This window comes from Sipha flava, unplaced genomic scaffold, assembly GCF_003268045.1.
Source record: "Sipha flava isolate LNK unplaced genomic scaffold, YSA_version1 339_pilon_pilon, whole genome shotgun sequence".
Taxonomy (NCBI): Eukaryota; Metazoa; Arthropoda; class Insecta; order Hemiptera; family Aphididae; genus Sipha; species Sipha flava.
In genome coordinates this window covers 421224-440142 of record NW_020273031.1, presented here as the reverse complement: position 1 = coordinate 440142, position 18919 = coordinate 421224, and the positions used below count along the sequence as shown (strand labels likewise).

At 25.6% G+C, this 18919-nt stretch overlaps 1 protein-coding gene across 2 annotated transcripts in view; it reads right to left on the bottom strand.

The window, feature by feature from the left end:
- Positions 1 to 17893, bottom strand: part of LOC112687288 (thrombospondin type-1 domain-containing protein 4) — a 56286-nt gene extending 38393 nt beyond the window's left edge. Inside the window, exons 1-3 of one of the 2 annotated variants that reach the window (XM_025559916.1) lie at positions 17614 to 17893; positions 10551 to 10641; positions 1439 to 1611 (exon numbers count right to left, since the gene is read on the bottom strand). In XM_025559916.1, coding sequence (XP_025415701.1) covers positions 1439 to 1611; positions 10551 to 10641; positions 17614 to 17642 — 293 coding nt within the window. In that variant the 5' untranslated portion in view covers positions 17643 to 17893. The remainder of the gene's footprint in view (positions 1 to 1438; positions 1612 to 10550; positions 10642 to 17613) is intronic. The other variant, XM_025559915.1, reaches the window with a different exon arrangement.
- Positions 17894 to 18919: the final 1026 nt, after the last annotated feature.

Here is an 18919-nt window from a genome sequence, read left to right as displayed (position 1 = left end):
TAAAACTAATTTTCTAAGGAGTGTTTTTTCTCCCCAACATCAATATCACCGAGCGATTTTCGGGAGGTCATTACTCGGATAACGCCGGTCGATCGGATGTAGGACCACTTTTTTAAGTGGCAGTATTAAAACATAAAATCGTATGGTTATACTAAACGAAAATAGAACGAAGGGAAAAAAACAATAAGATGGATTTAAAAGTATTACCCAGCGTATAGGGTGTATCACGTGTCGTGATATACGCGTGTATTAATGACAGTAATGTTAGGTTCCAGGCAAATGGTTTATTATTTTTTTTCATCTCCGACCACAGCACCTAAACGATCAATTAGGGAGGTGGATAGTCTTGTTTTAGAATATGACTGCTATACAAAGTGCCAGAAAAAATGTTAACATAAAAAAATAAAATGAGTACACGACATTTAATAGTCTGTGTATTTATTTTATATACCTTTATATTGGAAAAATATATTAATAATCATACTAATGCTTGGCTGACATACAATTACTATAATTTTATTTGTACTTATACTAAAAAACCAACCCAAACCAATAAATAATCAAATACGTAGGAATTACTATTATTGGATTTATTGTCAAAAAAATATTAAATATTCAATAATAAAATAAAAAGTTCAATTAAAATTAAAAACCATTATATGGTTAATATTTGTAAATTAATAAATAAATGAACAAATAGTTTATAAATAAAAGGTTAGTATTATTATATTTGTAAAGTACAACCGGTTTCGAAATAAAAATTCATCACAAGGTATATAATTTCGGTGAAGAACGATTCCTCAAAATTTGCGAAATCGTGTAGATTTTCATAACCATTCATAAACATAAACGATACCGCAAATTTCATATTTATATATATAATTCTACAAAATTTAAAATGCAGCGTTGCCTTAACATCCGTTTATAAATGCTTAATAACGCAATTTTAACTCAAATTTAACATACACAATTAATCTATATGGCTTCAAAAATTGAATTCAAGTATCATTTGTGACTTCTATATTTATTCATACACATATAATAATACAGAATATCAAACCGAAATCTAACTTTTAAGACAAATGTCAACTAAAACCTTATCAATAATATGAATTTCTTTTATAAATGGTTAATGAAAATCGAAAATTTGTAATTAAGCATAAAATTATTATTATGCTCATAATAATATTATAACCCATTCAAGTCATAGCACCATAGAGTATGAATCAAAATCACCCAATAACATAAATGCATATATTTTTTTTATCATACAAAACACTACACTCTACAAAAATATGAACAAATATTTATAGTTTTTTTTATTAAAATTAACTATAAATTAATAATAAATAAAAATACACAGAAATACAGTTTTCAGTTTAATGTTATAAATATATAACAAAAAAAGTATTTAAGATGATTTTTCTTAATGAGTTACCTTTTAACATTAGTTGATTTTCGTATGCATTGTCTTGTTTGTTTGGTGATACCTAAACCACATGATGTAGAACAAGGAGTCCAAGATGACCATGGAGACCATTCTCCCCAAAATATCGTTTCATTTAATTTCCATGAAAAATGAATATCACTGGCATTATCATTACCATAAATCTGAAAACAAAAATAATACAAAATACATTATTGGTAAATAACAAATTCAATATAAAACATCAATCAATTTTCAATTTTCAACTATCAATTAATTCAATTATTAACTTATTAAATATTTGCATGAGATAAAATTAATTCAAATTTATGTAGGAGAAAAAAATTATTTGTTTTATTTAAATAATTAGGTATACAATAATAACTTTATAATTAAGTTTTCAGTTTCAACACAATTATAATTTATGTTGACCATAATAGTCAACTAAACTTTTTTTACTAGAATTAAAATAAATGTAAAAGCCCTTAATTCCCTCAATGATCATAAATAAGTAGTATACTTTTTTATAATATAAAAAAAAGGCGAAATAATATAATACATATATATTTATAAATGAATAACGAGTTCGATCAAATAAATATTGAAAATTATTAACTAACGTATTATGTGCGTACTACATCTTTATATTTTGTGATTATTATGTCAGTTCATCGTGATTTACATTATCATTGTCATACTGAACATATGAAAATATTATTTGGTGGCTTATAGTTCTACACTCTACAGTGTACTCTCCTCAAAAACATTTTAATCTTCTGTATTGATAATTTGTATTGACTTTAAAATAATTAAAACATCCACGTTTTTTTCTTACAATTATATTCGATTTAATAAAATGTCATTTATACTTACGGTTTTATTATTCTAATAATTTAAATTCAAAATTATTAAAAAAAACATACATCATTAGTGGTATTTATTTTTCTATTCTTAATAATAACAAAAAATAATGAAACCAAAAAGATTTAAAATGGAAAAATTTCGAACTTAAAATAAAAAATAAAAACTCTCAAAAAAGTTTTTCAAAATGTGATTTTTTTTTTTACCTACATTTCATCTAATTTTACCTTTTTTATTACTTATATTACTTATTTTTCTACTCCAAAATATTTTACATTTAGAAATAAAATATTAAAATGTACTGTGGTGAAATCAACCTTTTGTATAAAAACATCTATATTATCAATATTACTATTTTAAGTTAATTTTATAAAAATACACTACAATCATATGAAGAAAAAAAAATCATTAAAAATTATTTAAAAGAATCTTCATTTTTAATTTAATCAAACAAAACTTTGGCTTGACAAATTATTTTAATAACTACAATATCAACCATCTTAGAATACCTAAACTATCTACTAGATTTCTTTTGCTCAACAGTTATTTTTTCAAAAGCAATGATACACTAATTTCTGCATCTCACCCGACCAATAAATTACGTTTTTCTAATATATTGTAAATATAACTACAACAATTTAATGCCATCGATAATAATTTATACATTTTTAAAATCAAATAAGAGAGACCTAAAATGTGCTTCTAATAATTTTCTGTTGTTTATATATACACATGTGTTGCGTACAGTGGTATAGTCCTCCGATAGATTCGTCGTCTTTCTTAATTTAAATCATTCAAAAATCAATTAAATTATAAACCAAATACGCAATAAGTATGGTAAACGATTGATTTATTATTTTGATTTGAGCCTCAATAAGATAGGTTAATATAAGATGGTTAGTATAATATAAGTTAGTATAAGATGGTTCTTATTTTAATTAGTATAATGGGAAAATGTGATTTTTTTCTTTTCTTGCTCAATGGCTCCTAAGCATACACGCATGACTAACCCATATTGATTTGTTCAGATTGTCTGCAGGTACCAACCTATAGATCTTTCGAACATGAAATCACATACACGCATAATGACATAATACATGTGAACAATGAGTACCGAGTGTAGGCGTTAATGTTTATTAATGCGCACGGACAAAACAACCGACTATACTGTCCACCGCTCTGTTCTCTAACGACCAACGTAAATTGCGACGAAGGGCGCCTAAAAACGACTCTAAAACAAAATATTTCTATCGTAATATTCACGTCGAAATACATTCTGGAAAATTATGTCCAAGAAAAACACCTTGATTGCTTTTTTTTTTTATTTATTTATTTTTTTATATATATACATATATATATATATATGAAATAAATAAATTACAAAATAATAAAACACAAAATATAATTCATGTTTATGCTCGAGAATTCTCAAATACGAAAAAGATGGAATATCTCTTCGATGTGTAGGTACCTACTATCTTTTTGATAAAAAATATATTTTTTAAATTTTTCACTTTCTAAATTGTGATATTTTAAATGGAGATATTTTTAGCAAAGATATTTTGACGGATCACCCCTATGAACATCACTGTATGTACAACAAACACAAAAATCCTATTTCATACTTTATTTATTTTTAAAACATTTAAGACTAATTGCGATTATACGAGGGAGGAAAGAAATTCTTTTTCAAATCATTGAATTTTCCTGTTTCTTTTCTTTAATATTTAGTTCTATTAATTTGTCAAAATTCTTAAATTACCATTATGAATTCGTTAATTTATATAAAATCTATAGGAATAAAACTCTAACAACTAATCGATTTATTAGCAAATTGAACTTTATGATTTTGACGAAAATAAAATAAAAATATTATAATATTTACGCATATTCATCCAATTAAAGTTTAAGATTTTTGTATATATACATTTATAAACAATGTGCAACCCTCACAAAAATAATTTCTACCTCTCTATTCTAGTCCATGAAATATAATCGTGGCTGTTTAAACCACGCAGGAATAAAACAATTAAAGACGTAAAAAACAACTTGTGTAAACACGTGTATATTTAAAACAGTTTAGACAAGAGACTGAAAAGGCACATTAAAGAGTGCATGTCGTGTGCGCCCGAGTGTATGTATCATCAGGTGGAGTCAGTTACGGGTCAACGATCAACAACGCGACATTGCACTTAACATTCTGAACACTTCCTGTACATGAATCTCGCAAATGATATATGAAATATCGAAAACTTATAATACACAATTGGGATGCTTCTTTTCGAGTACCAAAATTGGAGAACAATGGACGTGGACGCCAATGATCGAATAAAACAATGAATTAAATGACAAAATCTAATGGTGGGAGGAAGCGTACAACTGTATAATCCGTTTTATTTTTAAACGTCAGTTTGATAGTTTTTAACTTATACTTTCTCAAATTACTGGCGCCACTAGATAATTACATATTGATTTATCTAATTTTAAATGAAACTTCATCACAGCAAAATAGTAATATATCATTTGAATTTTGAGATATCAAATTAAATTTTAAATTTATTACCTTAAATAAAACATTTTTATGTAATTATTCGTTCCTAATTAGTATTAAATATTTATAATATGAACTTAATACTAAGATTTCTAAATTTCTAAGTGAAATACCAATGATTTACTTTTAATCATAAATAGACATAACAGTACACTCTCCATTGAATTGTTTCGGTAACATTTTTTTTTAACAATTTACAAATATTATTATCATTATAGTTAATAGTTATTTGTTAAAGATTAATGTGTACTATATTATACATAAATCAACACATATTAATAATATGAAGTACCATTATTTAGATTTAGATAAGTATTTAGCAAATACGGATGCATTTAAATTAATACAGATACACTAATACACACGGCACATACATATATTACACTAGATAGTACGAAATATTATATATTAATTACTATATACCGAACACAAATGAGCATGCTATGATATTATTGGCTACAATAATAAATTATATTATAAATCCATAATCCAAGTGGGTGATCCTAAAATAAAGCAAAAAATTAACAACTAACTACTAAAAATAAGAACAGTGTATTGTTTAATCCTACAATCGTATAAAATTTACAAATGATACATTTTTAATTTAAATTTAGTTTTAAATGAATTCAGTACTTTCATAGAAACATTCGTTTTTAAACATTTAAACATTTTTTTCTATATTTTATTGAAGCTACATGTTACAAATTACCAAATCAAATTGATTTTAAGTATTAAGTATTTACACATACTTTTTAAAATTTATTTTAAGCAAAAGTGCATATTAATCCAAATCAATGATTTCTTATTTATAAAATTAAAATAAAATGCAAATAGAAATGAGTTATAAGTTATACATCCTCTATCAGAATAAAATACTAAGTACATAGTTAATATCAAATGACAGTATCTTTTATGCAGATTTAAATGTAAAAAATTTAAATAATAATTTGCATACGTATATTAATAGAATCAGGTTACATGTCGATGTGCATTGTTAACTAAAAATGTCAACAAATTATAATTTTGAAGTTTAATTTGTTTACTTATTTCAAAAGTCTATACGTATTAAAATAAAATCATACATTTTATACCACGTTGGTTTTGATAAAATAGACATCTTTAAATATTATAAGAATTAATAAGCATATGAAAATGATTGCATTATTTTTTGAAATTTTAAGCTGGTCTAAGAATGAAAAAAAATTGCATACATTATTACGACGTCAATAACAACTATGACACTCCCTTCGTGCACACACGAAGTGCGTTTTTTTTTTAATTGTATCGAAAATAGATATGTCGCCGGTGAAGTGAAATTTGATAAATTAAAAAGAAAAAATGCTCCGTTATAAATGGAGTCATAAGCGAACCTGTCAACATTGACAAACTACCAGTCATGGCTCACTGGATTGACAAAATATAATAGGAACAAAAAACAACATTGGATCCGGTCCAACCTTTTAATACGAAATTATTCCGCCCAAATAACAGAGTAATATGCTCTCGATATACGACCATCTCGACGAGTCAGATCATTTGAACTCTATTACTCTATAATAATAAACCAAATTCCGTTTGGCCACGAATACCTACTACTAAACTACTTAACTTAAAACTATACTTTTATAAATAACTGTATAGATTCTACAAATGTGTGAATTACTGTTAAACTTTTTTCATCGTCTATGTATAATGAATCAAAACTAAAAATTTAAAATGACATTTTATGTTTTGATTTTAAACTCATCCTTGATTTTTAAACCTTTTATACGGGAATTAAAAGACTCAACACCTTAAAATTAGAGTAATTAGAACCATTTACTATGGATATTTCACACGAATTTTATATCTATCTACTAATTACTTTATTCTATAAGAATTTTAAAAAATAAAATGAAAAATCCAATCGATCTATTCATAACAAATTATTTTGCATCGATATTAATGTGCTGCACTTTTTTTCTTAAACAATAAAATGTTAACACAATATATACACATCTATCCAAATTTTTATTTTTATACAAGACCATTTTTGTAGATGAATTTAGAAAATAAAAATAAATTAATAATATATAAATATTGTAATTTAAATGAAAAAAAAGTCATACATTTATTATTATTATCGGAATATCGTAATATAATATTTGAATTAATTTCTTTCACAGGAATCATCGTAAATCGTAAGTTTTTGAAAAATACTGACATGAAATATTGAAAATGTAAAACTAAGTAAAAGTTAATAGAAATCCGTAAAAAATAAGACCCTTACATTTTTTATAAAATACATATAATAATGTCATACTATAATCATGTAATGGAAGTAATTAGATTTGAATATGAATTGGTACAACCTGCTATGTCTGCATATGCTAAATACTATACTTGGATGGAAAAAGAAAAATATGATTTCATTCTAAACTGTTTAAATTTAAGTTAATACCTCCCATGATAACCCACATAGGATTTTATAACGACGAAAATTTCCTCCAATCTCCACAGTATTTGTAAATCATCGAGCACCTTTCTAAACCTATAATTTTGATCATTGTCAACATGATATTACTGTTTGTATACAAATTAAATACATTTATTTTATTAATCCGTAAAAAAAAAACAGTCCTTTAATATAATGTTATTCATTTTTTATATTCTGAATGAATAAATCTGATTTCTATGTGATAAACCCAGTTAAAATGTACTAAAATAATATTTTGATGAATGATTGCCAGCGGTGACTCCCACAGCACGTGTTCATCCAACGTATAGTGAACTGTTGTCCGAATGATATCGTCGACCTCCAAGGATGATGCAGTTTCTTCGCACAACAAAACATTTGAAATTTCGACTAAGCTAAAGCGCGCGTTATCAAAAAAGCACATCGTTAATCGGCGAGCACCCACGTGCTAAGCATCTTAATCACTGACGATAATGAAGAAATTTAAAAAAAAAAAACATATACGCCTGCAGCGCAAAACCTGTAACCGATCCTCACGCAACCGACCGAACTGACGACGGTTAAATTAGCTTTCCACTGCGGCATAAATCATTGAGACGACTCCGACAAACGTAAACAAATCGTGTTTGTATATTTGTATATTATAATAATGATATGTGCGTTCATGTAAGTATACTATTTGTTTCCAATCTTTTTGTACACATTTTCATCTTCCTTAAATACGTGATGACGAGTGCGTGAAATTATTATTTTTATTATATCTTTTTGTAACGTTATTATAATATTAAGTTCCCATGTGGAGTCACCACGTCATAAATTATTACTGCTGTGTGTACGCGATCGGATGCATACACGCGGAGTTAAACCGCAACGAATGATTCATGACACCTGATCATAGCAGTTGCGTGTTTATCGCGATTAGCTGCACTACTGTTTGAAACATTAATCGTTTACGAAACTAATAAAATGCAAAAAAAAAAATTCCGTAACAGATTGAATTTAAATACATAAACTAAAAAAAAAAACAAAAACAAGTAGCCACGTTGATTAATTTGCATAATACGCGCTATTTGAAAGTTAAGCAGTAATACCCAAATAATGTATCCAACAGAATTATTTTAGCTGTTGCTATTGAAAATGAAAACCCAATGTTTACGAGTTTGATCAATCGAACAGAACCACATTTCAAAAGCTGTTTGACTATGATTCTGATATTCTACAATGCGAATATTATTTAGAAATGAAATATTTCGAATAATCAAAATAAAACGACGTACCGTTCATTACAGTTATGACAAAATGGTACATCAATCAAACATGCATATATATTTTAATTAAATGTTGCTTCAAAAAAATTTGTTTGACGAACTTGTAAACACATTATCATTGAAAAATATATTGTAACTTAAAATCATTATCAAAAATTCGATTATTAAGTATAATTTATAGTTTCTATATATTTTGAGTGAATGGTAAACACTCAATAAGTATAAGTTTTTCAGTGTTTTAATTTAATTTGAGGGGATGAAATACTGTTCTCATCACCCATAAAAAAATTTAAAAAATATGTTACAGATTGAATATTTACCTTTATTTATTTTTTTATTTTCAGAAAAGACACTTCAGATAACACACATTATAGAAGTACTTCCAACCATTTCAGTTGTTAAGTTAAATGTGTTCATCATAGTTAATATAAATAAGTTATAATGATAGTTTAAATTCATTAAATGTTAGCCTTTTTCAAGTAAAAAACAACTACGAGTAAATATTGAATTGCATTTCAATTTTTGAATTATTAAGAATTGTAAGTTGTAATTTAAATGATAAAACATTTTATACATGAATAAAGACCATAATTAATGTACTATTTTCAGAGCCATATAAGTAAACAAAATATTCAAATTCCGAATTATCGAATTACTTAAATTTTTAAAAGTTATATGAACAATAAAATAATGAATTAAAAATATAATTTTTTGCCCTCTATATTTCAAAAGAATTATCAATACGTAAAAAATATTTAGTTTTACCTAGATAATGTGCTCTTCAAGGTGTATTGAAAATATAAACATGGCATGAAGAGCGCATGTAAATTTATTTAATATATTTACATACTAATTTTCAATACCAATACATTACAATTTAAAAAAATAGTTAATATTTAATTTTAAATAAATATAAATATATTAAATGGTAAAAAATAAAAATTATTTTTGTTTTTAAAACTTATATGTATCTGTTGAAATAACCAAAAATCACCCCAACAAATATTAATGATTATAAATAAAACTTTGTACAACGTTCAAGGTTAGCCTCTTTATAGTTAAAGTCTATTATTTACTTCAATTACTTATTTATCTTCAGCGGACAGAAGATGTTTCAAGTGCAATGACTTTCTAATGAGCAGTTTTAATTCCAAGAAGAAGTTATCACTAGCTTGACAATCCATTGGCTCACGTTGTGCCTCGTTCCATTGGTAAACATTGCATAAGCATTTATTTTCTCATTCAACATTACACACCCGTTGGGTGGTTAATTATTTTTTGGTTATTTACTATATGTATTATTGATGAAACCATATACGAGAAAAAAATCGTAAGCATGTAATTTCATATACAATATCAAAACCTTCAAAAACGCCTCCCTCTGGTTTGATTGTTTTGTGTATTGAAACACGTACAATGTACCTACATATGATGTTCCGTAATATCATAAAACTGTAAAACCACAGCAATCGTACCATAAAAAATTATATTTCTATACTGACTATGTACAAAAAATAATACGTAAGAATTACATGAAGTAATAATTATTTTAAATGATTATTTTTTATCATCTCCGTATGTATTATACTTTTAAAATATATGACTATTATTATATAAATGAAGATTCAAAAATGTTATTTTATTTGAATAATGAATGTAACAACAGTTTAGAATAACATAATTTTTTCTATATATTATTTCGTGCATGGGTTTACATTGCTATACAATTGAGAAAAAAAAATAATATTTTAAATCATCTTAATTTATTTAATAAACAAAATTATGTTTAGACCACGAACATTTAATCATCAAAAGAATATTAATTATTTCCTACAACACAATAATAGGATAATATTATTTCTACATGACTAGATTATAGAAAGATAAATATAAGTCTCTCCGTATCATTTTAATTTAACTGATTAATTAATTTACTTGTTAAACATATAAATAAATGTTTTTTTTAACAGATGATAAGTAATTACTTACGGCAATTAATCCTGATTGCGTTGGGTATCTTTCAAGACTAGCTACTCTTGAGTTATGGGCTTCAATCGAGATTAACAATATTATAAATAACCTGCAAAATAATAAAATAATGATTAATTAAAAATCACTCTAAGTGTAATAAGGATAATTTAAAATAATAAAGACTTATGAAAACCATAAACATCTCTAAAAAACTTATGTAAATATTAAATATTTTAATTTATAATAAAGTATTGATTAACCACAAATAATATAATTTTTCGAGGAAAAATAAATAAAATGATGAATTTTTTAAAAACGGCATAACTAAAATTAAATATTTAAGTAAAATTAACGGATATAATTATATTCTGCATAAATATAATATAATATATCATTTGGGTCTACAAAAAAAAAAACTTAATGTATTCATCAACAATGAAATTCATGAGCGATGTTCTTTTTTATTTATGCAAGTTTTTGTATCAGTATTTTTAAGCTATTTCAATTTGTCAATATTTACTGTAATTACACAAAATGATCATAAAGTAATTTGTTTAGACAGTTTATTACAATGTGAGTGTGCATCTCATTAGGGTATTTGAGTGTAACACAAGTCATGGTTAATAAAAATATGATGGAAGGAGAAGAATATAGAAACCGTGAAAACGCCCACTGTTACCGACATTGTTGTGCTGAAATGATTACAATTGTTGATTCTCACGCAGAGTAAAAAATTTTCAATTGCACTATTTATATTTTCTTATTTTGGCCATTGGCATTTCAAAAAAAATGTATATGATATTAATTTTATTAGAATCGAAGGCGTCTCGTTCTAAACCGACGCCCACATACTCCAGGTTATTGCTTATATATTTCAAATATTATTCCAAACCGCTACTTGTCCAGTTATTAACAATCTAGTCCTGTCAAACATTGCATATAATAACTAAAACTCAAAACAATATTTATTATTGAAGACATTAGTAACATTCAGATTTAAATTATAGTATTTTATTTATAAGCTTATATACATTATTTAAAAACTAGAAATTACATTTGTTATATTAGATATGCTACCAATAACTTGTATAGTTGTGGGTTGGTCTTCGGTAAGTAATTTAGTTCTATACAATTTAAAAAAAATGTAATTTTTTCCAGTAAAATGTACACAATGTAAACTGTTCATGAAAATCATATGTTTGAAAAAAATGTATACCTAATGAAATCCAATAAAGGCTTGGTACAACTTTTAAAAATTAAAAAAAATTTGTATTAAAAATAATTAAATAAAAAAATATTAATGTTTAAGGCGAAAATTAACAATTTATTTAACATTAATTACATGAATTAATTTCAAAGATGTAACAAAAATACATTTTACATCACAAATAAATAGTTAAAACATTTAAGTTTAATTACGTACCACATATAGTTTCTCATAATTTATCTACTCATAATAAATAGGATTAATTTCAATAATATAAGAAAACGTTTCAATAATGCGTGGGATATGATGACTATGATTTTCGGAAATTACACGTTTTAAATTTGATAAATCCGTTTATGTCATAAAAACCATATCATTACCTGGAGTCAATAAGTGGCGCTTAGACTACAATTTGTCTAAATTTAATATTATATGAAGTAGGTAACGCAAGTATATTAAGTATGTTAGCTGCTAAAGTATAATTTGAATTTCAAATAATAAGATCATATTATAATAACACTTATAACAATGTACTGTTATTATTAATCAAAAACGTGACGCATAAAAAACATTTTTATATCCCATTAAATATTTTAATTTTCCAAAGTGATGTTTATATGTAATTTTATTAATCTGTAATTTTTCTTGACAATATTAACTATAGTTTAAAATAAAAATTAAATGTTGTTAATTAATTATAATATTGTAATATAACATACAACCATAATCAAACTTTATCAAATTTTTCGCAAAGGCCTTTTTTTATAATGGCCTTTATAATGGCCAATAATTAAAATAATTATGTATTTAATAATTGTGTGAGTTAAGTAAAATACTTACGATAAATTTTATTTTAACAATATCCGGTCTCTCAAATATGTTTGGTTAAGGAAATGCTACAAAATTACTCAAAATATGATATGTATAAATAGTTTATTGTGTACATTATGGTAAGACCATCTAAATTTAGAATTTCATTGTAGCCCTTGACTCAATAACCCGTTGATAAATATTTTTAATTCGGTTTTAAATATTTATGTAGATACATAAATATAATTTCCAATTTTTTATTTATTACTTAATTACTTTATTACATTTTTACACACATTTATCTTCTTCAATATTTATTACATATATATTTTTCTAATAATCTTATATATTATTCAAGTATCACATAAATTAATTGATATGAAAATATTTTAAGTTTTAAAATATCTATAAATAAAATATTTTTTTATTATTTAAAACAAAATTGTCAACAAAGAAAGAAAATTATTAACAATAGCAATTAATTAAATGGCAATAAATTTTGAAATATTTGATTATAAAACTATATTTACATTCTATATCTTTATGTTTCTGCATATATCTAAAATCCTTCGAATTTCTATAAAATCCTTACGGGCAAATAATGTTCACATTTTATGAAGCTCTTTATTATAACTAGATGTTTTAAATTTTGTAACTTGGTACAAACACATTAAGTATATGTTTTAGGTTTTTGATTCTAATAACAGGCAATTTGTAGTAATTAGTTTTATTATGTTCGGTTGTATTTTTTGTATCGCATAAAGATCTACACGAAAACATCAATGAAAACGTGATGAGTGCCAATATTACATAAGACTATTAATGTAGTTCGCACATCAACAATACAAGAATCCTTACAACACAACGCCTTAAAACTCATAATATAATAATAATATTGTGAAAAAAGAAAACAAAAATTATGATATTGATTCTAGATTGTAAATAAAAAAAAACATAAACACAATAGTGATCAGAAAGTAGTAAAAACTCAAAACGTTGATACTATGTTATGCAAATGAACTATATTGAGTTGTAAAGGCCAACACATTTTTATAAATATAAGAACAATTTAAAAATTACTTAAACGGACTTAATTTATATTTATAAAATCACAAATGTTGTAGGTATTATAAGTTTATGTGATTATAAATTAAATAAACGTTTTTGATCAACCATAATCCATAACTTTAATATCGAGAGTTATAACTTGTAGAAAAATGATAAAGTATAATTAAAATAGCAATTTTAAATAATTGTCTAGTAAAATATTTACAGTGTACACGAAGTATAATACACCTAATTAAAAAATAATATTATTTAAATCAAAAATGTTAATAATACACATATATTACATATGTATAGCAGTTTTAGCAGTATTTGTATAACACGTTTTATTCAATTAACATGAATATTTAATAGTTTTTAAGTCAAATCAGACGGATTCATAAACCACTAGTATTTTGAAAATGGGTCAATAATCACCTAAGGATAAAAAAAAATTGCATCATTCTCAGGTATGTTCAAAAATGTATAACAAACACAATGAAATTTTATAAGTTAAATATAAATGGTTCGGTAATTGGCTTTTAAGTTTTATTGTAAATGTTTATTTACTATACTCTCGAGGCAGTTGAAAATAAAATCGAATTGTGGGCACAAATAATGAAAACCTAATTGAATTTTTTAGCGAAAACATCCAAATTTCTCGAAATAATCCAAACGGTGATAAAATTTAATTTGTAAATACTGATAAAATATGTAATCCTAAAACTTATATAATAATGATTGGTTTATTGACTTTCTTTATTTAATACATATCTAAAAACTTAGAACAAATCAGAAATTAAACTATGAGTATCCAAGTATTTATGTATGGATTCTGAATAAAGTATATTTATATGTGCCTACTTTTTTCTAAAGTATATTTTTAATTTTTAATCTAAATGTATTTTAAAATCGAAAACATAAATTATTCAAAAAGTAGTATATATATTTTATACGCTCCTTGAGAATTAATCAAAATGTTCATCAATTATTGTTTCGTACTTGTATAGTAAAAAAATAAATGAATATTAATTTTCCCATCTTGTCATAAAAATAAGTAAATTTATAAATTTATATATTTGTCGGTTTTTGTATGGTAATATTTAAATCAAAATTAATTAAATAAACCTTGATAAACGTGAAACATGGTAATTTAAATCGCATTTAACTTTATAAACTATCACAATAGCTATGTTTACACGAACCTAATCGTTATTTGAATAAGAATACTTGCAAAACGATTGATTCAAAAGTATGATTTGACTACAAAAGTATTATAAAACCATACATAAGTTTTTACTGGTTTATTTTGTTATTGAAAAGTTAATAAAATTAAGAATATGCAGTGCAGAAACTTAAGCCAACAAAGGCACAGGTATCTTTTTTATTTTACTAGATGCAATTATTTCCTCCGATAATTTTAACTTCCTTATCTGATATAATGTAATTTTCCATTGTTGAAATAATAATTATATTACATGAGGCGATAAAACTTCTAATGATGTTAGCGTAGTTATGTATGTAGTGTCCGACAAAAATTGTCTACACTCTACTGTACAATAATTTTGAAACTCTCCTTCGTTAGAAGCCCAATGTGATTAAATCTTGTTACGAGTGTAATAATATGGACAATGGAATGCATTTTAAAATGGTTATATTAAATAAATAATACAGTTATATTTTTATTTGCTTACGTGTTGCATTCAAAAATCAGAATTTAGTTTTTTTATTACAAATCCTAAAAGAGTTGAACGAGACTTGAAGGTTTTAACGTATTTTTGCTCAATCACAATCTGTAGGTGAAAAAATGTTTTAATAATATATAGAATATAGAATATAATATTATTCTGAGGCTTATGAATTTTGTAAGACCCTTCTATAATACATTATAAGATCCCGACCATTTATCCGCATAAAAAAATATTACCTACTTCACAAAAGATCTTCTTTTTAACAATATAATGTTAAATAAAATTCAACTGTACAAAATCTTAGTTTAGAATATTTTCATCAAACAAAAATAGAGGCTGAACTGAACTAAACAGCATGCGTTTTTGAGGGAATCATTAATTGTTACATTCAAATAGTTTAGGGTCTTCCTACTGTCACGAGAGTAAAATAACATTAGATACAAAGCCGTTAAATCATTGTAACAAAAAAATATCTTTCGGTAACAATCGTGTACGATGTGAAATCAATAAACCCCAAAAATTGTATACCTTACACTTAGCTGCAACCATTGCGGGGCTTAGTTATTGTTTATACAACAAACTATTTGGCTCGAGGGTAAATTTTTTTTTTATATTGTTCGTTATTATAAAAGACAAAGAACCCAACTATATACTGATGTACTGTTTATTTAAATAATAAAAATGGGTGTGCAATAAATTCGAATTTCATTTCCACTATAGCATAAACCACTGGGCGTGTTTTGCGGAAATCCGTTTGGGTGCTAAGCAAACGTAGGTACACACAACTGCGTATAATGTGTGTGTATATATGTGCGTATGCGAGAGTGTGAATACATATAAAAAAATACCATGTGCAATTAGATCACTGTTCACACCACTAAGTACGTAAATAACCGTGCTATTATTGTTTTTTAATTCTAATTAACACACTGAACAAGGAACACCAATGATTAACTGTTAAAACACTATGTTTTAACAGCATTTTTTCGAATTCCATTTGACCGTGAAATTGCACTATATTTTCACTATAATATTCAATATATTTTACTAAACAGTATACATGCTATCGTTTCAGTCGAATTCACTACATTATCTATAACAAAATATCTATAACATGGCTTGGAACTTTCTCCCTACCCCAATGTAAACAAATATTCACATCTATATCATGTATTTACGCATATAATATAATACAACCCTTTAAACAGTTAAACGGCTAATTTAAATTAGTTTTTGTATTGTTTTTAGTAAATAGTTTTAAACAGACAAATAAATAAACAATTTTTAAAAGAAACAATGTCAATTAGATTTTTTTTTAAAGAGTACATAATAAAAATAACCGTTATCCTTTACATTTACAACCAGTATTATAATAATGACTATAGCAAGTCATTTCGATGAAATTTGCGAAATATAATTATTATAATTATTTTGTGAATAATCCACCCGATACATGCCAATTTCCCGTTACACATAACAAATCAACATTTCGGTACTGGTTTAAAAAATAAATATTACGATACGTCAGCGATAGCCATCCATTCAATTTAAGACGATTAACACGAAACAGTAACACAGCACACTGAAAATATTATTCTAAACGTTATTATTAACAGAAAAATGAAATGTATTTTATGACTGGTAACCCTTATGTACTGTAAGTATATCGAATATGTACGATATTATTAATAAAATAACGATTAAAAAATTCAATAGACTATTCAAGTATACTCGTATAAACAAAATATAAACAAAATATTAAGGTAATATTTTTTTTCCGAGTTTTTATATTTTAAAAAATAATAAAGTAAAAGTGATGAGCAATATTTTACAACAAAAACCCGGTACTTAAATCTGTATAATAACCAAAAGAAATAAATCGAAATTCACAGAATAGTAAAACCAAATATTATAATGTGATTCAATCCACTTATTTTCTGTCTAAATTCAATACTAATAGGATTCGAGAATGAAGAAAATGTATTACAATTTATTAAAATACAATGGAGTCAAAAAAAAAAATAGCATAGGTATTTTGTTATATAACATTAAATAATAGAATTGATTATGATGGTTAAACATACGACAATTTGAAATAATCTATTAATTTATTAGTTACACGTAGAAGAATTAAATTGTAAAAATAAAACGTTTTTTGTTTGCATTTATTATTAGATAACCGTTTTGAAAAATGGACCGTAAAAATATCACTCGCTCATTCCTCCTCTAAACCTGGTACAATTTACATGCACGCGAAAAACGTATTTTTCGAACGAATTGTACCCGTTCGCCTATGTCCACGTGAATATTTACGTATAACAATACTCACCAAAAGTTCGCAGAATTTCGCGACGCCATAACTTTTCGTGTTGTCGCGGTACTACTGTTCCATTGACGGTTTTCCAAAAAGGAATGCGACGAGTAAAAAAAAAGTCGAAACTTTCGAGGAAAAAATTACCGACCGACGACAAATATGTTGGTCGTCGCGTGCAACGAACAATATTAATAAGCTAGTGTTTTCGGGAACCGCAAGGCACGTGTCCATCGGCCGACATGTCGACGGTGATAAGGCCCGGCACGTGCAACGCCAAGACCAAAACTGAAACCGACCGCTCCACAAAATGTGTACACCGCGGCCGCCAGTCGGTCGCTCATCTTTTTTTTTCGACAGAGTGTGTGTGTGTGTGTGTGTACTCGCGCGTTTCTACCTACAGCATGGTAGTGTGCACCGTATGTGTTTCCGTACGAGTTTGTACCTGCACGCGCGTCTTGATCGGGCACGACGAACAATTACTTCTTCGTTTTCGCGTAAGACAATTCACGTCTAAACGAAAAATGAAAGGTTCATTATCTGCGCGAACGGTTGGAAAACGTATTTCCCGAAAAATCAGTGCGTGTGTTATTTAATAATAATCTATGGCCTACGTAGGATGCCCGTTGAGTCGAAATCATCCAAACATTCGATTGAACAAATCGTATAACACATAACATTAGGTTCACGATATTATACCAACTATAAAAAACGTTGCATGCGATGGCGTACTAAATTAAATTGCCAACGAACGTTCGGTAGTATTAAAAATAGTAATAATTTTAAAAAATGTTCGACCGGCCGGTGAAATTTGAAATGCTCTAATGATGTTTAAATACGTAAATCATATATTTTATCATTTATCATTTAAATATATTTATTGTCAAAATATATAAACAAAAAAAACATTAAAATATGTTTACTAAACCCAAAATCGACATGCCCTACTAATATACATTCATTATCGGACACATGTTAATTAGTATATATATATGTATATTATATTTTAATTTTTAATTTGTTTAATTTAATTTAATTTTTAATTATTTACAGTGAACAATTCTTATATCGATCAATATATATTACGAATACAAATACAAATACAAATACAAATACGATTGAATTCTCTCTTCCACACACATGAAAATTGGAAGTGACCAACTTATGTAAATACGAATAGTTAACATTTTTTTTATTGTCATATTATAATTGAAAAAAATTAATATTATTATTATTATGTTGCATTCTATAATAAATATATACTATATTACTGCTTACAAATGTACCTATACCGAAATATATGTAAAAATTGTATTACATATTT